General features: G+C 41.0%; 1 protein-coding gene across 1 annotated transcript in view; it reads right to left on the reverse strand.

Moving 5' to 3' along the window:
• Positions 1-26,165, reverse strand: part of FRAS1 (Fraser extracellular matrix complex subunit 1) — a 471,835-nt gene that overhangs the window by 204,588 nt on the left and 241,082 nt on the right. The window contains exons 16-20 of the mRNA XM_055297229.2: positions 23,345-23,485; positions 21,561-21,701; positions 19,600-19,776; positions 5,136-5,276; positions 442-585 (exon numbers count right to left, since the gene is read on the reverse strand). Coding sequence (XP_055153204.2) covers positions 442-585; positions 5,136-5,276; positions 19,600-19,776; positions 21,561-21,701; positions 23,345-23,485 — 744 coding nt within the window. The remainder of the gene's footprint in view (positions 1-441; positions 586-5,135; positions 5,277-19,599; positions 19,777-21,560; positions 21,702-23,344; positions 23,486-26,165) is intronic.

The following is a 26,165-nucleotide window of genomic DNA, read 5'->3' on the forward strand; positions in this document are numbered from 1 at the left end:
CAACTGATCTACTTTTAGGTTAATCTCTCAAAAATTTTGTGTCTGGGGCTGATGGCAAAGATTCTCCACAGCAAGAAGCAGGACAAAATGCAGACAATAGAAAGGAAGGCTTGGAGTGACTTATTTTCAGAACACTTTTTGCTATCTTAAGAAGAAGTTTTGAATGCATATAAAGGTGCTATTATCATCACTTCATTCTTCATCAACATGAGAGTCTGAGATTTTCAGGATCTGCAAGAGTATTATTAGAAGTTCTATTTAAATCCACAAGTATTTACTAAATGCCCAAGGAGAAGCAGTAACATGAGTTTCCAGACATGAGACAAATGTCTCCTATAAAAGAGCTCATAAACTGAGGACAAGGAGCCCCCTTAAGCCTGGTATGAAGAGCCCCGGCAGCTGCCCAGTGATTTCCGAGGAGTCCATAGGAGTTTCACTCACCAGCACAGTATCCCACGAGGTTGAGGAACTGCTCTTCCCTGCAGCTGGTCCTGCAGTTACCATTGGTAAGAGAGATGTGAGGGTAACAGGAGATGCAGTCAGACTCCAACGGCCCATGGCACTGCCTGCAGGTTGGGTGACACTCTGTCAGGGGGACGAAAACCAGGATTGGAATTAGCGCTCAGCATGTATATGTGTGAAGTATTTAATGCATTCCACAAATTACATTAAAAGCAGACCTCCAACTCTAATCATCTTTAGAAGATCCCTGAGCAAGCCTGGCACACCCTTGGACCTGACCTAGAGACTGCATTTCTGATGTCAAGGGGACTACTGTCCGTGAACACAATATGGAATCTAGAACTATAAATATGTGAGAAATTGGCCACACATTCCAGAGGGACCAGCATGATCATCCCCATCTGTGTAAGGAAGTTCAAATCATAGTCACAGAGCAGAAGCACGAGTGGTAGGACTCCCTGACCCTAACATACCATGACTCAAAGAATGAGTGGGACAGGGAGAAGAAGGGGACATTTTACTTCTCAGAAATTTCTAGCAGATGAGGGGGGAATCCATACACAGCAAACTATACTGCAACTTCTCTCTAGAGTCAGGGGCCATCCAGGCACTCCCTTCAAGCCACCACCACTGGGATGCTTATTTTATCAGCAATACTTAATTTAAATACAAAGAACAGAAAAAGTCCTCTTTCTGGAGGTTCTCGTGAGCTGCCTCTGAAGTTCAATTCCTTAGAGACAAAGTTATGCCAAAGCTACGTCTTCTCCAGAAAAAACACCAAATTAACAAGAGGTACAACACTGAAACAAACCAAATGAGTCACGGTAAGGTGTAAGCAATAAGGATAAGAGTGGCAAAGAATCAAAGGCGGCTGCAGCTGCGGCTGCACTGATGCTGCCAAGGAGCAGCAGGAGCAAGCACCTGGAAGCAGATTTAAGAACTTCTCTGCCAAGGACAAGGAGGTCTAAGCAGGTCTGAGTCCAAGAGGAGGGGTTGTGAAGGGCTGGAGCTGGGTAGATCTTGCAGCAACTGATGAATTCCCTCCTGGCACGCGGCTGGTGGGAAGCAAAGGCACAGATTTCAAGTAAAGTCAACAGCCTCTGGATTCTGGCAAGAGGCCAAGAGAAGATAAGGAGTTGTTTAAGAAAAAAAAAAAAGCAAGCAAGCAAGAAAATGAAATGCTGATTAGAAGGATAGCACTCTCACCCCTTCCACATTCCTGAGGCTCTCAATGTTGAAAGCTCCTATCCAAAAGACAGCATTCTCTGGATGATTTCCAACACCCTGTTCTTCCTCCCTATCAGAATATTTCCAGTGACCTGGGTGCCCTGATGCTTATGGTACCATCCATCTGCTGGCTCCCAGCAGAAAGAGGCATGGACAGAGAAGAGCTAGAGCTACCCAGACTTTCCTCCCCTAAACAATTTTATACATACAAAAACCAGCTGGGCTAGGATGAAAGCACCTAAGGATAGAAACAGCTCTCAAGGGCAATCCTAATGACAAACCAGGAACATTCCCCCACTGAGCTTGACAGAGTATTTAAAGTAAAGCAACTCACCAGGAGACTGCAGAGATTAAAAAGACAGTTAGAAAAAGGCAAAAAATTCCAGAACAAATATAATATTGATCTTCAATCATCTAAATTTGTGTTCATTCTAAATCACTTCTTTGAAGTTTAAGGCTAGATGAATGTAACAAATATTAATTTATTTTAAAAACATGTCATAAGTTTATTTACTGACTCCAGAAATACATGTGATATAATTTCATATTAGTGGGCTTTTTCCTATCAGCTGGCCCCAACAGTCTATTTTTTAGAAATAAAAGAGAAATCATGATAGAATGTTTTTTTTTTCCTGTATATACCAAAAAAAAAAAAACCACACACAGTGCTACAATAAAGTCCTTAAATTTTAGTAGTGTGTCAATTCCAACAAAATTCTGTACTAATCCCAACTAGTGATTTTCAAAATCTCTGTCACTGAAACATAAAGGTGATCTTAAAAAACATACTGGACTGACATGTTAAAGAAGGAAGTAAATACCTCCATCTCCTTTTGCTCTATTCTGCTATAGCCCGGGAAAAGTGGGGCTGGGAAGTGCACAGTTACCTGTACCAAATGCTTAATTCCATACAAGTGCATTAACACCCAAGGTAGCTTGTCTCCATGATGAAGATAATCAAATCCATCCCTAACTGTGTGCATAAGCCATTCCTCCACTGAGAGGTGTATTCTGTTCCTTCACCCACCCAAATATGGGTTATCTTACTTTGACCAACAGAATATAGCAGAAGTGACAGTGAGACTTCTTAGGTTAGGTGATAGGCAGCTTGCAGTTTCTGCTTAGGTCTCTTGAAATACTCATTCCAGGAGAAGACAGTTGACACATTAGAAGACTGACTAGCTGAGATTGCCATGCCATGAGGAAGCACAATTAGCCATGAGAAGAGGCCTCATAGAGTAAGAGATTGTTGACCAACCCAGGTGACAGACATGTCAATGAAGAGCCCACCTGCAGGATCTGAAGAAAGAGCTGCCCAGCAATCCTCAGAACCGGGAAATATAACAATTGTTGTCTTAAGCCACAAATTTGGGGTGGTTTCTTAGGCAACAATTGAAAACCAGAGCAGTACCTCATTAAGAGGGAGAAAGTAAAAGATCTCCCTAGTGTCCTCAAGTGTCCCAGTTGCCAAATTTCATTTCTTATGTGAAAAGAAATGGAGCCAGATGCAGTGACTCACATCTGTAATCCCACGACTTTGGGATGCTGAAGAGGGAGGATTGCTTGAGGCCAGGAGTTCAGGACAAGCCTGAGAACAAAGTGAGACCCTGTCTCTACAAAAAATTAAAAAAAAATTACTTGGGCATGGTGGTGTATGCCTATAGTTCCAGCTACTTGGGAGGCTAAGGTAGGAGGATAACTGGAGCCTAGGAGTTCAAGGCTATGATCATGCCACTGCACTCCATCCTGGGTGACAGAGTGAGAATCCATCTCTTACAAAAAAGAAAAAGAAATAGAATAATATGCAGCCATGAAAACGATAAATATACACACAGGTATCTGTACATATAACTTTTTATCACATAGAAAATTGCTTATGACAGCCGGGTGTGGTGGCTCATGCTTGTAATCCCAGCACTTTGGGAGGCTGAGGCAGGTGGATCACAAGGTCACGAGATCGAGACCAGCCTGACCAACATGGTGAAACCCTGTCTCTACTAAAAATAGAAAAATTAGCTGGGCGTGGTGGCATGGACTTGTAATCCCAGCTACTCAGGAGGCTGAGGCAGGAGAATTGCTTGAACCTGGGAAGCGGAGGTTGCAGTGAGCGGAGATTGCACCACTGCACTCCAGCCTGGCGACGGAGTGAGACTCTGTCTCAAAAAAAAAAAAAAAAAAGAAAAAAGAAAATTGTTTATGACTTTATGTTTTGAAAAAAATATAAAATATAAGGCTGGGCGCAGTGGCTCACGCCTGTAATCCCAGCACTCTGGGAGGCCGAGGTGGGCGGATCACCTGAGGTTGGAAGTTTGAGACCAGCCTGACTAACATGGAGAAACCTCATCTCTACTAAAAATACAAAATTAGCCGGGCGTGGTGGTGCGTGCCTATAATCCCAGTTTCTCGGGGGGCTGAGGCAGGAGAATCGCTTGAACCCGGGAGGCGGAGGTTGCGCTGAGCCGAGATCGTGCCATTGCACTCCAGCCTGGGCAACAAGAGCAAAACTCCGTCTCAAAAAAAAAAAAATAAAATAAAATATAGCTCTAATTTATTCTCAATTTTGTAACAGCATGCATAAAAAGTAGATCAAAAAGGAATCTATCACCAGGGTAAGACTTGTTGCTTCTAAGATGTGGCATAATCAGTTATCTTTATCCCCAAACCCCCATTTATTTTTCCTATTCTGAACTTTCAATCCTTCTACAATGAGCACATATATTTTTAATAATCAGAAACATAAACTTTTAAACTTTTTAAAAAAACCACAGGCTGGGTACAGTAGCTCACATCTGTAACTTCAGCACTTTGGGAGGCCAAGGTGGGAGGATCACTTGAGCCCAAAGTTCATGTCTAGCCTGAGCAACACTTTTTCCTACAATAAAAAATTAGCCAAGCATGGTGGCACATACGTATGGTTTCAGCTAATCATGAGGCTGAGGTGGGAGGACTGCTTGAGCCCAGGAGGCCGAGGTGAGGTTGCAGTGAGCTGTGATCACACCACTGCACTCCAGCTTGGGCAACAGTAGAACTCTATCTCTCTCTCTTTCTGTCTCTCTCTCTCTCTTTAAGCCATAGCAACAAAGACTTATGCTGAATTAAGTTCTAGTTCTTTTAGGAAATAAAGGTCATTATGTAGTCCATGACAGCAGTTATTTATTCAGATCATTGTCTTCCAGGCAAGAGAAAACCAAGTTCAGAGTTTATTCAAATATTATAGTTTCTAGGGTAAAGCTGATTCTAATGTTTTATTTCCGTGCTTCCTTACTGAAAGAACTAAATTTCACTTGTTCCCCTCCCTCTATACTTTGAACCTGCAAGTTCAAGACAAGGATTTACAGCTGAATCTTAGTCCCCGGTATGACAAGGTTCCTAATTACAGTGTCTGGCTATGCTCTGAAGACAAAACATGGTCATAGGCAACGTGCCCCAGCACGTTACATACTCACCTGTGCAACTATCTTCCTGGTGAAAGTAGCCATCTGGGCACTGGGAGAGGCACTGCCCATCCAACAGCACATGGGAAGGCCCACAGTCTGTGCAGTTATGTGGGCTTTTCCCTGCACATCTTAAACAGGACTGGTGGCAAGCTGGGGGAAAGACAAAGCAAAGGAGACAATCAGGAAAGCCCCACGTGACACAGACAGTAACTCTATCTCTCCCATTAACATTCCTGGGTCAGAGTATGTTCCGTACATTCACTTGGTTTTCCCAGGGACAGGCCACACATCTCATACACTTCTCTCTAAAGGCAATCTCCTGCAAAGCAAGCATTTGTGGAACCCAGATTAAGTAAAGCACACATGCCTCAAAACAGAAATAAACATTTACAGAATCATACATTTCTTTCTTCCCAAGTTCCCATTCTCAGAGAATGTCAAATAAAAAACAGGAAGCCGGAAAACAGTTCTCCCTCCCTTGGGACAGCTCTCTATCACTAGATACTCTGCTGCTTATTGGGTTGCTCAAATCAAAGAGAAAAGCTGGTGAGAGCTTCACTTACTGATTTCACATAGGTTTATAAAGAGCCTACTCTATGATGGAGACTGGGCACACACAGATGAGAATTGCCCAACATGTTGCGCTGCTCAAACTAGTTGCTTCAATAGACGCCCAAGCAAGCTACTGAAATAGAATGAATGAAAGACGGAGTATAGCACAGAGAATAAGAGCATCACAGCATAGCTCCATGTGACTTTGACTAACTCATTTCTCAAGGCTCCTGCTTCCTCATCTATAAAACAAGGATCCAAACAGAACATACTGCATGGGGTGTTGTGGACACTAATTGGGCTGATGCATGTGAATTCTTAGGATAGTGCTGGACACGTAGTGAGGGCTTAATAAATCTTGGCTATAAGCATTAACATTAAGTGCTATGTTAGAACAACCCACAGGTGAAAACAGACTAAAGGCAAAGAGAAAGAAAACATCTCTGCTTGCTTTCATCGGACCTTTAATGATAAAGGGGATATTTGCATGACTTCTCAAGGGTAGCCATTGTCTTAATCCTGCCTTTTTATTTTCTATATTTTTGATTCTTTGACATCTGAAACCAAGCAGATTTTGGAGAGACTGGCCCTCCCGGGGCTATATTCCTGGAGATAGTAAATAATTTCCTTGGGAGCATGTCTTTCATATGCAAACTAACTAATCCAGAACTCACACTCCCACCACCTCCCTTATCATACTCCTACACTCCAGGCTACTATTCTTCTGCCTTGGGGCCAGGTACTAGACAACTAGAGACAGTCTCTATACCTCACAGACCACTGTAATTATCCCAACTAGCCAATCCTAAGCCTGCTTACCCTACTTCACCCATTCCTTTCTACTGACATTAGAATGAAGTCTCTTGCTCATGTTCCCCCCATCACCTCTGCCTCCTGACTGACCCTAGTGCTCCCCTTTGTGGCCCTTTATGCCATGAGGTGCCCCTTCCTCTTCGAAGCTGTGAGTAACAAACTTTTCAATGGCAACAGTCTCCTGATCTTCTGGCCTCAACACATCGGAATAATAAAAACTACATGTTAAAACAACCAGCCATTTATCTCCAATCATTCATTTGTCATTGAGCCTCAAGTAGCTTCAAGTACTGGGGATACAATGATGAGTAAGACAAAGACCTGGTTCTTCATGCAGATAACCCTATGCATTTCAGGCCATCTTCTGCCCAATGGACAAGATCCACCAGACTGCAGAGACACCCTCTGAGTACATTCACTGTGCCTCAGCTGGTTTGGAAGGACCAGAAGTGATTTTTCACCACTGAGATCTCCATTGCCACCAACCCCTAATAAAATGTAACATAGAATCTTTAATATATATATGGAGCTAATGTTCAGCTGGGATGTCCTGGTTCATCAGTACTGGTGGTTAAAGTATTGAAATACTTCCATGCAGGTTGGTATATGGCTGTTACCCTAAGCCTTCCAGTGCTCTGCTGCAGCCTTGACCCCACCCCTAGCACCCTGCCCCACTCATAGCCTGACACCTACAGGCTAATACCCATACCAGGAGATTCCCAGGACTCTGCTCCTGAACTGAGGTCAATGCCATTCTCACTGGGCAGTGCCCCTGCCTTACTGGTTAATAAACATTTTGATCATCATCCCTGGATATACTGCAGAGCTTTATTCAAGAGTACTTTTTAGTATATGATAAACAGAACCTAGAGACCCATATTTTTAATTAATGTGCTTTTTCTTAAATTAAATTTTATTTTTTAAGATTGTAAAACAGCCCTATTGTTGGGGAATCTGCCCCGATATTCATGTAGGTTCTTTTCTATTTTCCTTAAGCATCGGCCAGCTTGAGAAATAAAGGGACAGAGTACAAAAGAGAGAAATTTTAAAGCTGGGCATCCGGGGGAGACATCACATGTCGGTAGGTTCCATGATGCCCCACAAACCGTAAAACCAACAAGTTTTTATTAGGGAGTTTCAAAAGGGGAGAGAGTATACGAATAGGGTATGGGTCACAGACATCAAGTACTTCACAAAGTAATAGAACATCACAAGGCAAGTGGAGGCAGGGCAAGGTCACAGGACCACAGGACCCAGGCAAAATTAAAATTGCTAATGAAGTTTCGGGCACCATTGTCATTGATAACATCTTATCAGGGTTTTGAGAGCAACTGGTCTGACCAAAATTTATTAGGTGGGAATTTCCTCTTCCTAATAAGCCTGGGAGTGCTATGGGAGACTGGGGTCTATTTCAGCCCTGCAGTCTCGACCACAAGAGACGTGCACGCCCAGGGGGGCCAGTTCAGAGACCCACCCCCAGGCGCATATTCTCCTTCCCAGGGATGTTCCTTGCTGAGAAAAAGAATTCAGCGATATTTCTCCCATTTGCTTTTGAAAGAAGAGAAATATGGCTATGTTCCGCCCAGCTCACCAGCAGTCAGAGTTTAAGGCTATCTCTCTTATTCCCTGAACAATTGCTTTTATCCTGTTCTTTTTTCAAGGTGCCCAGATTTCATATTGCTCAAACACACATGCTGTACAATTTGTGCAGTTAATGCAATTATTACAGGGTCCTGAGACAACATACATCCTCCTCAGCTGACAAGATTAAGAGATTGAAGTAAAGACAGGCATAGGAAATCACAAGGGTATTGAATGGGGAAGTGATAAGTATCCATGAAATCTTCACAATTTATGTTTCAAGATTGCAGTAAAGACAGGCATAAGAAATTTAAAAAGCATTAATTAGGGGAACTAATAAATGTCCACGAAATCTTCACAATCCACATTCTTCTGCCATGGCTTCAGCTGGTCCCTCCGTTTGGGGTCCCTGACTTCCCGCAACATCTCTCCCTTTCTTTTTATATAAATGTGCCATGGCGATGAAGTCTTGTTCATTCTCTCAATTTTGATGCAGGATTCTTTGGCTGTTCCAGCACACTAAAAACAAGCCGATTAAACAGAGAAACATAATTCCAAAATTTACTACAGTGGAGCCCCCAATAGACTTAATCCAAGTCGTGGGGTTTAATCCATAAAGATTTTCTGCCACCTGATCTAATGCCTCAGCTCCAGGCACAATGGATAAGTGAGCTTGAGAGGCTTCAAAAATTTGTTTCTTTAATTTAGTTATGTCCAATGATAAATTATCTTCCCTACCTAGAAGGTGTCCTTTGACCATTTCCCATGAATGATCAGTCTTGTTATAGGAATACGGGGTGATGCAGAAATCCGAAGTATTCCAATCGCACTGCATTTGCATGTGATGCTCGAGACTCACTACCCGATCTCCACGCCAACTAACAGACTGTCTTAAATCATTAATTTGATTTGCCAATTTTTGATCAATGCCTTGTTGAGAATTCCATATTTGGATGGAATTGGCTTGCCAATCATTAACAAAATGAGCCGTTTGAATGGATTGGTGTAATGCCATTCCGGCAGTGGTGGCCATTGCAGTGACTGTAATTAGGCCCACGATAACAGCGATTAAAGTGAAACAAATCTCTTAGATCTTTTTAGAATTCGCTGTAGCACTTCATTAATTAAATGTATTGAGGGGGAGGATTCCCAAGGTCTAGGTAAAGTTACCGGAATCCAGATTCCTTCTCGAGCTCGAACCAACATTACACTTTTCCTGGAGTCAAAATGGGAGTTAATACAAGTGTATAGATGACAATTAATGCATTGGACAGTTTGATTATTCGTCCAAATTTTGATATTTCCTACTAACAGCATGTAAGGAGGCTTAACACAACTCTGTATGGGAATAGTCGGGTTGGAGGTAAGTAAAGCAGAATGTCTGGGTCCACGTTGATAGATACTGAGAGAGTGGGACGGTAGTGGGAACAACAGTCAGAATAGTTTTTCCTTCCCATACTTGCAGTCCAGACATGGCAATAGCCAATTTCCAAAGTTCTGGGTGTTCTGGGCTCAGAATGGGGAGTATCATATGAGGCCTGGTGGGGGTAATGCCTTTATCTTTCCATTTTAAGGGAAAGAATGAGTTGATCCTCCTATGCAAAGTAGAATGATGATTCTCATTCTCCTGATAAGAAATAAAATAAGTAGCCTCCAGGCATTCCCTTCCACCAGAGGAGCAATTATTTTTTAAATAGCCCTTTGGTGCCCAGTCTATTACTAAACCATATGAGTCATTTTTTAATATTACTGCATGTGAGTTAACATAATCTTCCCAAATTAAAGTTTTAGATGGGCCCTCAAAATTTTTAGGGCATGGTTTCACAGTTAGGAATTTTTTCCCAAGTATTTTCAGACTCCTCTTAAAAAATGAATAAACTGATGTTTAAGAGAATATTATTATAAAAGAAGGATATACTTTAGCACCTTATTTAAGACATGTTTAACACAAAATGAAACAGTATGTAAAGGAAAGTGAGGTGGCAATACTTTAAAACACAGCTAAATAATATTGTTAACACAAAGCTTTGCAGGATAATATGGGGGAAGCATCTTGAAGCAACACATTTTTGCACACCTAAACATATGTCTGATGATACCATTAGGTTTATATCAGACTTTACAAGATTGCTAAAATCTCTAGCTCTTCCTGTTATACCTCCTTAATAAATAGGAAATCAAAATGTATCACTGTGGAACTGAAAACCCGAGAGAGTACAAACATTTCATTTCATTTGGTCACAAAATGAATGTAATAACCTTACTCAATGTGCACAAAGGTTATTTTTCAATTATACACAACAGGAAAGTAAAGAAGACAAACAAGTTGAAAGGCTGGTGGGCCAAGAAGTCCAGAAGAAAGTCCCTTTGCATCCATTAGATTTTAGAAATAAGCTCCAATGAATGTTGCCATGACAGTCTTCAGAAGACTTCATTGGAAATGTTTAAGAACTAACTAGATAATGAACTAGTTAGTTGCTGTGGGTACAGAGGGAAAAGAATATGCTGGATGACGAACCTCTTAAAGTATCTTTTTTCTCTATAATGCTCTGTTTCTGCAAGTACAGGCATTAACATCTGCATCCTTTAAAAAAAAAAGTCATGAAATTTCAGTTCCGTGCTGGTTTTGGAAATATTGACACTATTTCAGTGACTTATATGAGGCTTAATCATTCTATGGAAGCTGATTTCATAGCAGGAGTTCTGTCTGAAGTCTAAGATCCTTCAAGGAAGACTGAACCCATTACAGAGCGTATATGGGAGATATCTGAAAGAAGTTCTATGAATAATTCCTCCATGCAATACTACATTTTCAGAAACTGGCTTTCCAGTTGATGGCTAAGTACATATATTTCTGAAAAAGCATAAGTGAGCTGCTTAAGCACTAACAAGTGTCCTTAGATGACTATAAAGTCCAGTCAACCTGACTTCAGCAAAAACTGTACCTAAAATAATTAAACATATCAATTTTCATTCATTCTATTTTCCATGTATATTTCAAACAACCGATACTACTATTGTTTTTCTTTTTAATGATACAACAAAAGTGATAAAGTGTCCCTACTTTCATATCATACAAGATTTCCTGGCTTTTCATGTCAAAAACAAATTTTGAGGGGGGCTTCTCTCAAAATATGATGTAGATATCAAAATCCTCTAGATTCACAATGGGAGTACTGTGATAAGGGCTAAAAATTGAAATGAGTAAAGTTAATCAAAATTGATCTCCCCCTTACCCTCACCCTCCTTTTCCTTCTTCTCGCTACTTTTGGTTTTTGGTTTTTTCTTGATGAAGGGGTCTTGCTCTGTCACCCAGGCTGGAGTTCAGCAGCATGATCATAGATTTCTGAAGCCTCAAACTTCAGGCCTCCAGCAATCCTTCTACCTCAGCCTCCCAAACCACTGGGATTGTAGGTGTCAGCCACTGTGCTCAGTCTTTTTGTGTTTTCTTGTTTTAAATGAACATGATTGAACATCCCCAATCTCTCATTCTGACTAGATTAGAAATTCTTTAAGAGTAAAAATCACGTCTTTTTCATCTCTATGATCCCTGCAGTGCCTATCACAGTCCCTTGTCCCTGTCATGTCATAAATTCTCAATAAATGAATTTCTGCTGACTAAATGGGTGGCCAGGTAGGTGTGTGGGGGGGTGGATAGATGGATGGAAGCATTGGCATCATACTTATCTAGTTCTTCTGTCTTTGAAAATGTCTTTCAGCCTCTTTCTCTAACCGCCTCATAAATATTAAAGCTTCCCCCAATTCCACCCTTTATCCTTCCTTTTCTTACTCTTGGGCAAACTTTTCCATAGATTTAATGATGACCTCCATGCTAGTAAGTCCTAAATTTATGTGTACAGCTTTGGCCTTTATCCTGAACTCTGATCACATAAATCTACTACCTAGGAGATATCTTTTCTGGGTATTTCAAAAGTATCTCATATTCCTCACTTCCAAAATGCTACTCTGCATCTACTTCTAAGCTCATCCCATATGCACTTAATGTAAATTGTGGACATCAGTCCAAAACTTTACTCACTATCTATCCCCAACCCCACATCCTACTCCCCTACCTGCTATTTCTTTTGTATTCCCTATCTCACTTGGTAGCTCCACCTTTCACCAAGTTACTCATGCTGAAACCTTGGAGTTATCCTACACTTTTACTTTTCTATCGCCACAACCCATTTAAGCTCTGTTGATTTTACTTCCTAAATGTCTGTCAAATCTATCCCACCTTCCCACAGCCCCTTAACACGGATCTTCAACATCATTCATGACTTGGGTTAGTGCAGCAGCTTCCTAACCAGCCCTACCCTGTTTCTGCCTATTTATCTGCCACACATTCACCAGACAGATCTTTATAACATGTGAATTGACCAAATTTTTTCCCTACTTAAAATCGTTTAATAGTTTACCAGTAACAACAGTGTGAACTCCAAACTCCTTAGCACAGCGCATAAAGTACTTCATGTAATGTCCTCCACACACCCTGCATCTCCAGCGTCATTCTGCACAATTCTCCTCTTCGGACTTTATACTATAAGAATACCAAACACATTGTACTTCTCCAAATACGCCTTTGCACTTACTGTTTTCTTGGCTTAGAATGCCCTTTCTCACCTTCTTCACCTGGTGAACTCCCATTAATCCTTCAAAGGCTTAATCATGGAAAGTTTTCCCTCTACAAATCTTTCCTCACTACCTTCCCTCCTAGACAGAGCCCGTCTACTTTGTGCTATTTTGGTCCCTTGTGACTACTGCTATTACGGCATGTGTCATGCTCTTTTAATTATTTGCTTAGACATCAGTCTCTCCTAGTTGATCATGCTTTCCTTCAGGCATGGTCTGTAGTTTTTTCATCTTTCTCTCCCCAAAGCCTGGCACACCCATGCTATAAAAGCAAGAAGGGGAAAGTGAAGAAGACTGAACGTTACCAGAAGGCACCAATTTGTATAGCGCATGTCAGCAATCTAGGGACTACATTAAAAGGCATTGCTTAATATAGATTCCATATGCTTAATCAAATTAATGTAAGAGAATTCCAACTTCATAAACGGTAAGATACTCTTAAGCTGTGCAGGCAGATTCCTGCCCACGTATTTCTTTAATTAAAACTCTTTGCCTTGAGGCCTTTGGTGAGTCTTAGCAACAACTAAATGATCAAAATACACAGAGCATGCTTTATTTCTTCCCATTCACCTAAACCAAGTTAATTAATTGACCAAAATAACTGGTGAATTATTTTTTTAAAGAACTGATACTAAACCTGTAGCAATTTTGTGTAGTTTTGCTCTGTGCAGTAAGACCCAGCCCTAGGAGGCTGGAAACATTTAGTTGCTGAAATTCCCCTGATAAATCCCTGACCAAAGCTCCATCACCAATCTAAGTACAATGAAAAGACAGGGATGGGACTGCTGGAATGTTTATTATCACTGCTTTTTTTTTTAAAAAAACACTGTGTTTCTTCTGAGATAATAAATTAGACAATGTGTAAGTAAAACTCATTATTGTTGTACAGAGTTCATTTTTAAAATAAAAACTTGTAATTTCTTCAAACTTATATTTAATCCTCATGCTGAACTACGTGGAAATTGAAAGACTCCATTATTAATTTACCACGGAATGGGGGCAATTACATGGCTAATCTAATCATCCTGACCATGTTCATATCCAGTCCCAGTCACCACTGCCAAATTGTTTAGTGGTGACTGAGCTGCATTATTAATTGGATGGCCTGGCCTGAAATTAAATTGGAAAGCTCTAGTGTGACATGCAAAAAAAAAAAGGAATTTAAGCTTAAATGAAAAGAAAGTAAGTAAATAAGTTCTGGGCAACTATGTCCTATATTAGAACCCAGTATCCCTCATTGCTAAATCATTCTTTACTTAGTTCCTTCTAAGCATCACTTTTTTCATCTATAAAGTAGGAGTAGATATATGCAAACTTTCAAGATTTTCAACAAAATTATTGTTTGTAAGGACTTTCTAAACTATAAAGGGATATATATGCACATGTATGGGTGTTCGTGTGTGTATGCTATATAAACAACTGTCAGAATTTATGCCATAAGATTAAAAGTAGTAATCACAAAATGAAAGGGTTATAGGTAGTGTTGCTAAACACAAGACACTCAGTTATGAATTTCAGATAAACGACAAATAATATTTTAGAATATCTTATGCAATATTAGGGATATGCTTATACTATAAAAATTATTCATTTTTTAAAACTTGCTAAAGCCTGAATTTTTATTTGCTAAATCAAATCTAGTAATAGGTATTCTTTTTCTCTTTTTTTCCCTTACTTATACTTTTTAAGGTTTCTGTAATATGTATAATGCATGCAGTGAGAAAAAACAAAAATGAGGATATTTTACTAACTGTTTAAGAGAGAAAGAAGTATGCCACTGCTGAAGTGATATGCTGCTGCTTCTTTGATTAGAAGCTTTGCTTCTCCAAACTGTGGTCCAGGGATCAGCAGCATCAGCCTCACCTAGGAGCATGTTATAAACGCAGCAACTCAGACCTCACCCCTACCCAACTGAATCTCAATCTGCATTTTAACAAGATTCCCAGGACAGTCCTATGAGAAATTCTGTTCTAGAGAGACCTCAAATAAAAGCTAAGTCTGCAAAATAATTAAACCTTTTAAAAGAAAAAAAAAAAATCCTTCAACCATAGTGGAAAGAGAATCAGAGGCTGAGCTGAGCAATTTAAACAGATCCAAGGAACATCAGTAGCAAAGTCCTCCAGGAGACATAGAGTTCTAGATCCTTTGCTCTGTCTGTCCATCCCTAGGCTGCCATGTACTGCCACACCAGTTGTCACTAGTGACTCCAGGAGGAGCCAGGCACAAAGGTAGCTATGAGAATAGCGCCCTTGCGGGTGTGCAGCAGAGAAACCCCTCCCCCTGCAGACCTCATCTAGATTCACACCCACAGAGGCATGGGAATCAGTGAAGGAAGACTGATAAAAAAGTAAAAAATGTTTTTCTGATGTTGTTTTGGAGGACGCAGGTTTTTATTAATTTGTTGTAATTTGTTTAGTTTTTTTGTGCAGGGGGCTGTGTTTTTCTTGGGTTTGGGTTTGCTTTTTTATGAAGTTACTTGAATCTACCAGTGCTAGCAAACACTCAGCTAAACTGGTGAGATCAATTTGATGAAATTACTACAATTACTACAATTCTTTTCGCTAATAGTAGTAATATTTAATAAATGTGCACAATTCGGATTGATTATTGAAAATGTCTCCAATCTTTTACAATTAGCAACAAACCATGTTTTGTGCCAGCAATTCTAGCCACACTTTGGAAACATAGAGGCCTTGTGGAAAAAGAAACATGAAGTCAAAGTTCTGCTTTCTGAAGCACCCAGTTCATTTTTTTTTTGATGAGCCAAAGCACAGGACGAATGCATACAAGTGGCCATCCCCATATTACCAGAGCTCTTCTGCTTTCTAGCCACATCAGCCCATTCCTCTCTCCTCCATTACCTTGCTGGGGGCTTCCGGGCACAGACCAGCATCCATGGGTTTTGTTGCTGCTACTGTTATTCATTCATTCATTTATTATTTATTATCTGTTTCTCTCACTAAAATACAAGTTCCCTGAGAAAAGGACTTTTCAGCTGACCCGTTTGCTAGTATATTCGCAGTGCCTAGAAATGCCTGGCACCTGGGAGACACTCAACAAACATTTGCCGGAGGAATGAATAAAGACAGACTGTCCTCCAGCTTCCAATAAGTAGTGTTCCTTTTGATCACTGTTAATTTTAAATTTTTTTGTCCTCTCATCACAGACTCAGATTTTAGTCAAATATCTGTAGTATTGTTTTTTCATCCTGCACTAGGGTTTGTTGGTTGGCTCAAAGTAAAAACTGTTATGATAACTTCTGACACCACTTCAGTGTCTAAGTAAATTGCTTCTTCCTATAACGAATCTGTCTCTCGCTTTTATTAGCTGCAGTAATATTCTAATCACTCTGTGCTGTAGTCTCAAAGAAAGGAAGAAGGAGAGTTCTAGAAAACAGTTGTTTTTCTCTTCCTTACAGAAAGCATTTGAAACTAAAGGTGCTATAAAAGAAACCCTCAATAGTGCGTATGTGAGCACACACGCACACGCACACACGTACACACAACGCCCATCTAACCTTTTTAATATTCTGCAGAGAGGCAAGGATATTTCTGGGAAGATGTGGGAAGAGCCCAATGCAATCTCATAGGACTCCCAGGCCTGATTCATAGACAACACTTCAGCAGAATTGAAAATGGAACAGATTATGGGAAGGCAGAAAGGTTTCCAGAGATACGGGATGACTGACAGGAAATACATCAATCAGCACACATAACACACAGGTAAGGTTGGAAACAATTGGTAGTTGTGCTCAGTTTCCCAAAGGAATCTTAGGCAACTCAATTAACCTCTTTCTGCCACATTCTCATCACTTGTAAATTGAGTACAACAACCTACCTAGTGAGATTGCACAGGGATTTGCTAATAAACGTGAGTAGAGAGCTATATGTATGATACCTAATAATATTATGTTAATGAGCATAAAGTCACAGGGCTACAAGGAACTCAAGAGGTCAATTCAGTCCTTTCACATGGGACCACAATTAAACCATTCTGGCAGGATTAGATTCTAACCTTTTTTTTTTTTTTTTTTTTTTTTTTGACAAAGTTTTGTTAACTCCAGGCTGGAGAGCAATGGTGTGATCTCGGCTCACTGCAACCCCCGCCCCCTGAGTTCAAGCAATTCTCCTGCCTCAGCCTCCCAAGTAGCTGGGACTACAGGCATGCGCCACCATGCCCGGCTAATTTTTTGTATTTTTAGTAGAGATGGGGTTTCACCATGTTGGCCAAGCTGGTCTCAAACTCCAGACCTCAGGTGATCCACCTGCCTTGGCCTCCCAAAGTGCTGGGATTACAGGCATGAGCCACTGCACCCAGTCAGATTCTAATCTTTTCAAAGGTGCCTGTATAAAGGGCTTCCCAGAAACCTTCCCTTTGTCAAGGATGTTTTCTTAAATGTAAGATGCTCTAATCCTGAAGCATTAGTATGCTGTGCTTCTCTCCTGTATGGAATGGAGACTAGGAGCTGTACCACCTTGAACTCTTCAGCCACTGCAATACAGTAGCGTGATGGTTTATAGCATGAATACTGGATACTGGACTTAGATTCCCACTGGATTCTACTCTGTGCTGGCTACATGACTTTGAGCACATCACAACCTCAACTTCCTCAAGCCTCAGTTTCTGCTCCTGCACAACAGTTGTCCTACTGACCCCATAAGGTTGGCATTGAGACTAAGTGAGCAAAACTAGTAAGGCACTTCTCACAGTGCCTGGCTCATGGTGGGTATCAAATAAATGGTCATATTATTTTCTGGGCTAAAAAACCCTGGTCACTCTAATTTTTATTTATTTACAATTCTAACTATTTCTGAACCCACTCCGGATTCCCCATTTATGAATGTTTAATGTGGTGCTCAAAATTGTAAGAAGCACCTAACTGCGCTGAGTGGTCTAGGAAGATGTCACTTTGATTTTTCATGGGAGCACTGTACCAATGGGAAAACCAGAATCATCAGGCTACAGTGAGGAATTTCCTGTGGGCTTTTCTAGCCTCTCTACTTTCAACCTGTGTGCCAAAAAAGCCAGGGGTCTCACGGGGCATCTCTCTGAATTCTTGGAAAGACTGGTGTTCCTGGAGGTCTAATTCCTCTGTGGTTTCCACTAAAAACCTCACGGTGCACAGTTCAAGGCTGTGTAAAACTATGCAGACTAGTTTCACAGATTCCAGCAAATCAAAAACCACTTCTGTAAAATGCGGGAGAGAGAGACAGAGAGAGAGAGAGGAGGGAGGGAGAGAGAAGTTATGCTTTCTCTTTCTATTTTCTCCTTGTACTTTCCTCACGTCAAGCAGGGCTAGGCACTATAATAATTTTCTTTAGGGGATATAGGTTTTGCCAGAAAGTGGAAGTGGCTGGAGGAAGCTTGTCCGGCAAACCTAAACCCATGGAGGAGAACGGAGAAGCAATTAAACGGAGGAGAAAAATGCTTTTTTCCACCCCTTGCTCCCCACCACCTCTCCTCCCACTGGAATCTGTGGGATCCCTAAGGAAAGAGCCACATCACCCTCCACTTTGGCACCTGGAAGTAACCAGACCACAGGGGAAGGCTGTGTGGCATGTACCTTGGGACGGCACTGGGACTAGGCAGCAACAATGATGCCCATATTCCACAAGTGGTTATAAAAACAGAGCCACAGGAGTTTAAATGGCCACAGAGAGGTTGGGCAATGCATACATGGGTAGAAACCAGGATGTCTGGAGAGTGGTGACCTTCCCTTCAATTTCTGGGCACCATGAAAATCCCCTGGAGTCTAGAGCCTCCCAAGGAGCAGGGGATTCGCCATCATGTTCCAGGACACCTGAGTACATGGATGGAGGTTTGCACCCACGGAGCAGGAGGGCTTTATAATTTACCGGCCACTTTGACACTCCTAACCGTCTTTGAGCCTGGCAAAAAGGCTACGTGTCAGCCTATTCTAACACTGTGAATGCAAACACTTAGAGAGGTTAAGTGTCTGGCCCTGGGTCTCTGCATTTCAATTCTGCATCCTTCCTGCTGTGCCATATGACACCTTGTGCCTGAAATCTTTTAACCTAGTCTTGAAACCCACATTTCACTGTGAGGGTGTATTGAATTGGAGGCCACTTCAGTGAGTAGACTTGTAGGATACAAAACTGAATTTGCAGCATGCTTACTGTTATGTTACAAATATAAACATGCAAAGCTATGAATATGAAAAAAGACTCAGATATCATAACAAAATGGAAAAGGCAATTGGGTTTAGGTAGTGGGTGTATTATAAAATTTTTTTAATGAACATATGTTTACAATGAAAAATATAAATTAACGATTTTTTTTTCAGGTAGCTTTAGAGTCAAACTATTCACCCAACAGCAAGGCAGCTACTTGTGGGATCAGAAAGGAAACGATACCCTTCCCTTTCATCTCCTCAGCCACTCATAGATGGCCTGGCTATTGAGTCAAATTATTTATTCAGGATGTCATCAATTCTCTGAAGATGATATGCCAAGGCAAACAGCAGAAATCACTTCTAAATTTTGACAGAAGTCCAGATTTTGCCCTGAAGGGACCAATTCATATTCAGAGTAGCAAATTAGAAGAAATAATAAATGAAATTCTACAATGAGCTCTGAGTCTTTTGTAACTACACATAGTGGTGCCTGAAAGAATTTCTGTCTGGGACTTCTGCGAATGGAACCTTGGAAAAGGTGGAGTGGAAGGGATTAGCTCTCTAAGATCATCTATGTTCACAAAGGGAGGGAGGCTATTGGTGGGGGCTACTCTTTTGCACACTGGTCTCCTGCTTTATTCACAAGCATCTAGGAACCATTCTAAAATGAAACATAGGTCTTCCTGGCTTTGGTCCCACCTCACAGGATCTCTCAAGAGGTAAGCCCAGAGGCTACCTAACACTTTCTCAAATCATGCTTACCTTCACATATGCCACTGCTCTCCAAGTAAAAATGGGCTCTACACTGGGCTAGACACTCGCCAGAGGGGATGCCTGCCCCAGACAGCTGCTCCACTTGCAGTCCTTCCTCTGGCTTCTTACACCCAGTACAGTGAGAGGGTGCAGGACCCATACAAGCCAGGCAGGAGGAGTGACAGGCTGCAAATGGAAATAAAATGCAAAAAATAATCCAAGGATCAAATATATGTTGCAAATCTTTCATTAAATCAAACCCACTTAGAAAAGTTCACCAAATGCAGCCTTTCCCAGCATATTATTTTTCTAATGTTCTATACAAAGCACAGAGTGATAATAATGTTTGTGAAAGTTACAGTGAGGGGTGGCGTTAACCAGTCACATCTCCCAGGTCCCATAAAGGCTGTCGGGCTAGACAACAACAACAACAAACAAATGAACGAGCAAAAACAGCAAACTGGACAATATTGGCTTGGTTCTCCAGAGAAACACACTCGCTAAATGATGATTTAACATTATGCCCTTGGTTTCTATTGCAGATTTTTAGAACCATTCATAGGGAGGCCATTACCGTATCTTTTGCAAAAATGGTGGTTGTGTTATTACCCATGAGTCATCCAACACCTACTACATAGGGGTCCAGGCAACAAATTCCTCTTAGAATTTTTGTGGGTAAAGTCTGCTTTTCTAGACAGTATTTTGCTTACCCTGGCTACTGGTGAAAAGCAAAGCCAAATAAGGTAGTCAAACTATCTGGTGCCCAAATTTGAATACAATTAACTCTCCTGTTCTTTAAAAGATTCTCTAAATTTTCTCTTCTGAAACAGTTGTCGCAGCTTTCCTGTTTCAAATACGTTCTTTTTGTAACTGTTCTCAAACTCTGTTCTAAGGTGCCTGATGCACAAATAAATGTATATCAATTTCACTTAATTCTAATGTACAAATAAATACACATTTATTTCACTTAATTAAAGTGTTTGTTCCCAATATTCTAGTTTCAAAATGTTTAAATGATATTGCCCTCCCAAGCAGCTCAAAGCCTTTATGGCAAACAGCTATTTAAGACACACGCACACGTGTGTTTATTGCGGCACTATTCATAATAGCAAAGACTTGGAACCAACCCAAATGTCCAACAACGATAGATTGGATTAGGAAAATGTGGCACATATACACCATGGAATACTATGCAGCCATAAAAAATGATGAGTTCATGTCCTTTGTAGGGACATGGATGAAACTGGAAACCATCATTCTCAGTAAACTATCGCAAGGACAAAAAATCAAACACCGCATGTTCTCACTCATAGGTCGGAATTGAACAATGAGAACACATGGACACAGGAAGGGGAACATCACACTCCGGGGACTGTTGTGGGGTGGGGGGAGGAGGGAGGGACAGCATTAAGAGATATACCTAATGCTAAATGACGAGTTAATGGGTGCAGCAAAACAACATGGCACATGGATACATATGTAACAAACCTGCACATTGTGCACATGTACCCTAAAACCTAAAGTATAATAATAAAAAAAAAAAAAAAGAATTTTCCATTTCACTCAGCCCAGAGGCATCGCTAGTGACTCTCAGTTTGCTCAGCACTATCATTACCGAAAAGAAATTCTTTAGGGAAAAACAAAATGAAGTCTAAGAAAAACATTAGCAAAGGTAAGAGAATAGAGAAAGGAGGAAATAAGAGTTCAATTTTGTTTAATTTAATATTCCCCCTAAAAACAGGCAGAAAAAAAAATCATAATGCTTTGAGTGTCTTCACAAATTTTCAAATAAAATTTTTTCAGATTAACCCTTTGCAAAACTATTGTAATGAAAAATGCGTATAATGTATGGATAGCCATAAAAGATACACTAGAAGAAAAGTTACACTGGTAAGTTACATTATTGAGAAAAAGTAAATCTATGTTCTTGTGGGATAGCCTCTCAAGAATGACCGTGACACCAATGATACCTTTGCAGACTCCGTGGTCAGAGTAGAAGCCCTCTCCACAGTGGGGCAGACAGTGGCCTTGACGCAGAGTCTTGGGGGGGCTGCAGGCTGTACAGTGAGAGGCTGTGGGCCCAGAGCAGCTGGCACACGAGTTATGACAAACTGAGGAAGAGAGTGAGAGGGAGAACACCATGGGACAGGGGTGAATAAAGCGCCCACTTCCTGGCTGGGCTTCGCAAGCCTGGGACTCTTAGTCCCCTGTGGAAGTCACACCAAACCAAGGGGAAAATGTGTTAGGAGGTGGTTACACTGTCAGAACTGCCCACGTGGCCCTTTACCCACCATTTAGCCATGCTCTACCTATTGCTTATTAGCTACCCTTTATTTAGTGTTTGTATTAAGCACTTTCTACACATTGTCACTTTTAATTTTCCTAACAACATTATGAGGTAGGCATTATTCACTACATTTTATAGATGAGGAGACTGAGGTCTTGGAAGTTCAAAAATTTACCCACGATGACATGCTTTATTCATAGCAGGGATGGGATTTAGCCCTAGGTGTGTCTGGACCTAAACCTCACACTGCCTAAATGGATTAGAGCGGAAAGGCCGTGGGTTGGAGTGTTGGAAGCACTGGCATTTTGAGCAGTTTCTCCACCAATTCATCAATGCCCTCAGTCAAGCCTGGGTCTCTCCTGGCCTAGTTTTCTTGGCATGAGCACAGCGAAAGGTTGGACTAAATGATCATTTAAGATACTTCCAGCTTTGACATTCTAGGATTTTAAGTAACAATTACAGTAACGACTCTGACCACAACATAAGACAATGTCAGGAACACATGTCCCCTGCTTTGACCCTGGTGTTAATGGGGACATCTCTGACTCTAAGGGACAGGTACTGGTGGCATGGCCTGGCTGAGCCTCTAGCAGGGCTGGGGTCAGGAGTGAGATAGGGGAAGAAGGCTCTGCAGGACCATGGTCAGGAGCTGGGGGCGGGTAGAGATGGGATGAGAACGTGGGGGTAGGACACAGAGGAAAGGTGGTGAACACTGGGTGAGTAAAGAGGTTGGCAGGCAAAGGGGAGGCTGCTAAGCAGAGATGTTGGGATGGGTCTAAACACCCTGCACTAACAGACAGTAGGTAGATGTGAGGATGTGGGCATATGTTTCAGAGAGGAGGGGAGATCAAGATGTCCCAGGCAACAAGAAGTTCTCAGAGTTACCTGTGAGGAAAGACACAAGTCAGGCATACATAAGGTAGAAATTTTATAAAGTCTCAAATGGGTATGTTTCATAGTTTAGGCTGTATAAGTCTGAAAGAAACAATATATAAGTAGCACACAAAAAAACAAGTTTTCAATGGATACAGACTTTAGCTTTACTAGCTATCAAACTTGGTTTAACTTTTTAATTTTATTTTTGTGGTGTGTTGTAGTTGCCAATATATGACCTATGTTATATAAGAAATGATTCTGTTATATCTGCAACCTAAGTTAGTGATGGTTTACAAGTAAACAAGGACTGTATGTTAAAGATGTCTTGGGCATTTCAAAAGGACCAAATGAACTCTAATGATGATTAATATGCATAAGTCCTTAACGAAAGCACTCTAGTCCCCCAACATCCACCCATATCTCCCACTCCCATATCAAATACACATTGGCTTCATAATGAAAAAGCTATCTTTTAAAGTAATGCTTTCCCATCATACACCCAAGTTCCCAAATTAGCAACATATAACACCAAGTATAGTCAAACATGTACTCAATACTTTTTGATGATGATGATGGTGACCCATCTCTTACCTTTGCACCTGCCAGTGGCATCAGCATAGTACCTGCCAGGGCATTCAGACATGCATTTCCCATCATGCAGCACTGTCTTCTCAGTGCAGGTAAGACACCTGGGGCTACTGGGGCCACAACTCTCACAGGATTGGTCACAAGCTAAGGGGAGGCAAAAAAAAAAAAAAACCCATCAGAGAAAGGCAATAGTGAGCAAAAGAAGCAGTGAAGTCCGTTCTTTACAATATCCACAATGGGTATCAATATCATAATCTCATTTTGTGGCTACTCAGCGGAATTGTTTTCTTGATTCCAAAATTTCATCGGACTCCGTGCTTTTTGTTTTCACAGTTGAAAGAGAATTGAAGAATTATTCATTGAACTAAGCATAGCAAAAACTCTCAGGCACACCCACCAGTGTAACCAACTTAATATGAGGTTTAAAGTTCAAATGGCCTTAGAGGTGTGGTTGCAAGGTTTATCAAATAAAAATACCAGATGCTCCATAAAATTTGAATTTCAGATAAATAATAAAGTTTTTTCGCATAAGTATGTACCAAATATTTTATCTTTTATTTTACCCTACTTGGACAGAGAATTCAGAAAGTCAAGACTCTACTAAGCAAGGTCATGCTACTAAAATTATGTTAAAATTGCTGAACTTCACACAGTCTTTCAGGATCTCATTCACTTATTCGTTTATCCCCTAACACATCTGTTAAGGTCTGTGTCAGGTCTTGTGCCAGGGGTTAGAAACACAAAAACCAAATCAACTTAGTTTTCACTTTAAGCAGCTGAGTAGTCTAATATAGGAAAAGAAATAGGCAATATTGGAAATATTTAAAATATCACTCAGATCAATATATATAGGCACAATGAAAATTCAAAAAAAAAAATGTGAGGGGGGGGATAAGAGGTAGAAAAGTCAAGAAAGCATTCATAGAGGAGCGACCCTTGAGCATTGCCTTAGGAAGCATGGGACCATGTCAGGCTGACGGGAATGTACTCCAGGCTGAGACAGCAAAGTAAGCCAAGTCTCAGAACCTGGGAGGAGACTAGGCTGCCCAGGAAAACAGCGGTTTCATTTGGCTGGAAAAGCGGGAAGGTCAGATTATAGAAACCTATGGCCCCACTCTGTGTCTAGATTTTCATCCTAGGAAAGGCAACAAGTTTGAATCCCTGCAGTTCTAAACACAGTAGAAACATGGCTGTATTTGTGTCTAAGAAAGATCATTTTGGCCTCAGTTTGGAGGGTGAAGAGGAGAGTTGGAAACCCCATTGGAAGACCATGGCAAAGAGCATGAATCAAGATGATTAGGGGTTGAATTAGAACTGTGGAGGTTGTGAGAGATTTGAGAGCAGTGAAGAAAAAACCATCTCACACGGCTTCCAGGGGTCTGTCTTGGGGGACAAGTGATGTCACTCACAGAGTACAAGAAGGAGAATAGGTGTGGGGGGGTGCCATGAGCTAGTTTGAAACATGCACAATCCAGGGAGCAATGTAACTTATGGTTCTGGAGCTCGGGGGAGAGGTATGGGGTCATCATATACAAGCAATTGTTGAAACTAAAAATTAGTTGAGTGATTCAGGAAAAGTATGCAGGATAAGACAGAAGTAGGCAAGGACCTGGGTAGCACCAGCATTTAAGAAAAAGAAGAAGAAGAAGAAAGAAGAGGAAGAAGAAGAAGAAGAAGAAGAAGAAGAAGAAGAAGAAGAAGAAGAAGAAGGAGAAGGAGAAGGAGAAGGAGAAGGAGAAGGAGAAGGAGAAGGAGAAGGAGAAGGAGAAGGAGAAGGAGAAGGAGAAGGAGAAGGAGAAGGAGAAGGAGAAGGAGAAGGAGAAGGAGAAGAAGAAGAAGAAGAAGAAGAAGAAGAAGAAGAAGAAGAAGAAGAAGAAGAAGAAGAAGAAGAAGAAGAAGAAGAAAACTAGTACAGGTGACCAAGAAGAAATGATCCAAAGATAAGGGAGAGAAAGAAGAGCATGGTGACTGAGAAGCCAAGGGAGGAAAAATGTTTCCAAAAGAAAGTCATGACAGGTGCAGAGAGGACAAATAACATCTGAAAAGTTTCACTACGCTTAGGAACCAGGCTGTGCGTGTCCTGTGCCACACGTTTCAGTGGAGCCATTAGACCAAATGAAAGTGAAGGCCATGATTATAAACTGTTCATTTAAAGGGCCCAGGCTGAGAATGGAAAAGGACAGGGAAACACATAATTGAAAGGGAAGAAGGTTGTTTTGTCTTTCTTATACTGTAAAAAATCAAGGCAAGTATAGAACCTGGAAATAATTTTTAAAGAAGAAAAGTTTGAATGATTGCTGAAAGAATACCTAAGAGAAAAGAGGGATGCATATTCAAAAGTACAGTTGACAGACTGGTTTTGAACAGAGCAGAGAAAGGCCTCCTTATGAAGGGTGGAAGGAGGTGAGGGAGAGTGCAGTCACAGGCAATTCTGTGACTCAATCTTTTCTATGCTGGTTGGCTAATGTCTTTAAAAATAAACAAAGCAAACCTTCCCGCTACAGAGAATCAATGTTTCAAAAATAGAGAACTGCTGAGATTTATTCTGTCTGTTCCCTTAATCCATCTACACCCTGCTAACCTCCTGAAAAATGTTTTGAGAACATAAGAAAAAAGGCGCTAAGTGATGGGGCCAAATGTCCCATCTCGCATCCTGGAGAATTCAGCATCTGTTCACAGGCAAATGTGTAGTGTAAGAGAATGGGCTATGGCAATGACCTTAATAACAGGGAAAAAGAAAATCACCCCTGAACTCAGGACTGGAACAAAGAAATGAAAATGAATCTGAAAAGCGTTCTTCTCTCCCACATGCCACAAAACCTAC

The sequence above is a fragment of the Symphalangus syndactylus genome, chromosome 10, assembly GCF_028878055.3.
Source record: "Symphalangus syndactylus isolate Jambi chromosome 10, NHGRI_mSymSyn1-v2.1_pri, whole genome shotgun sequence".
NCBI classification, from domain to species: domain Eukaryota; kingdom Metazoa; phylum Chordata; class Mammalia; order Primates; family Hylobatidae; genus Symphalangus; species Symphalangus syndactylus.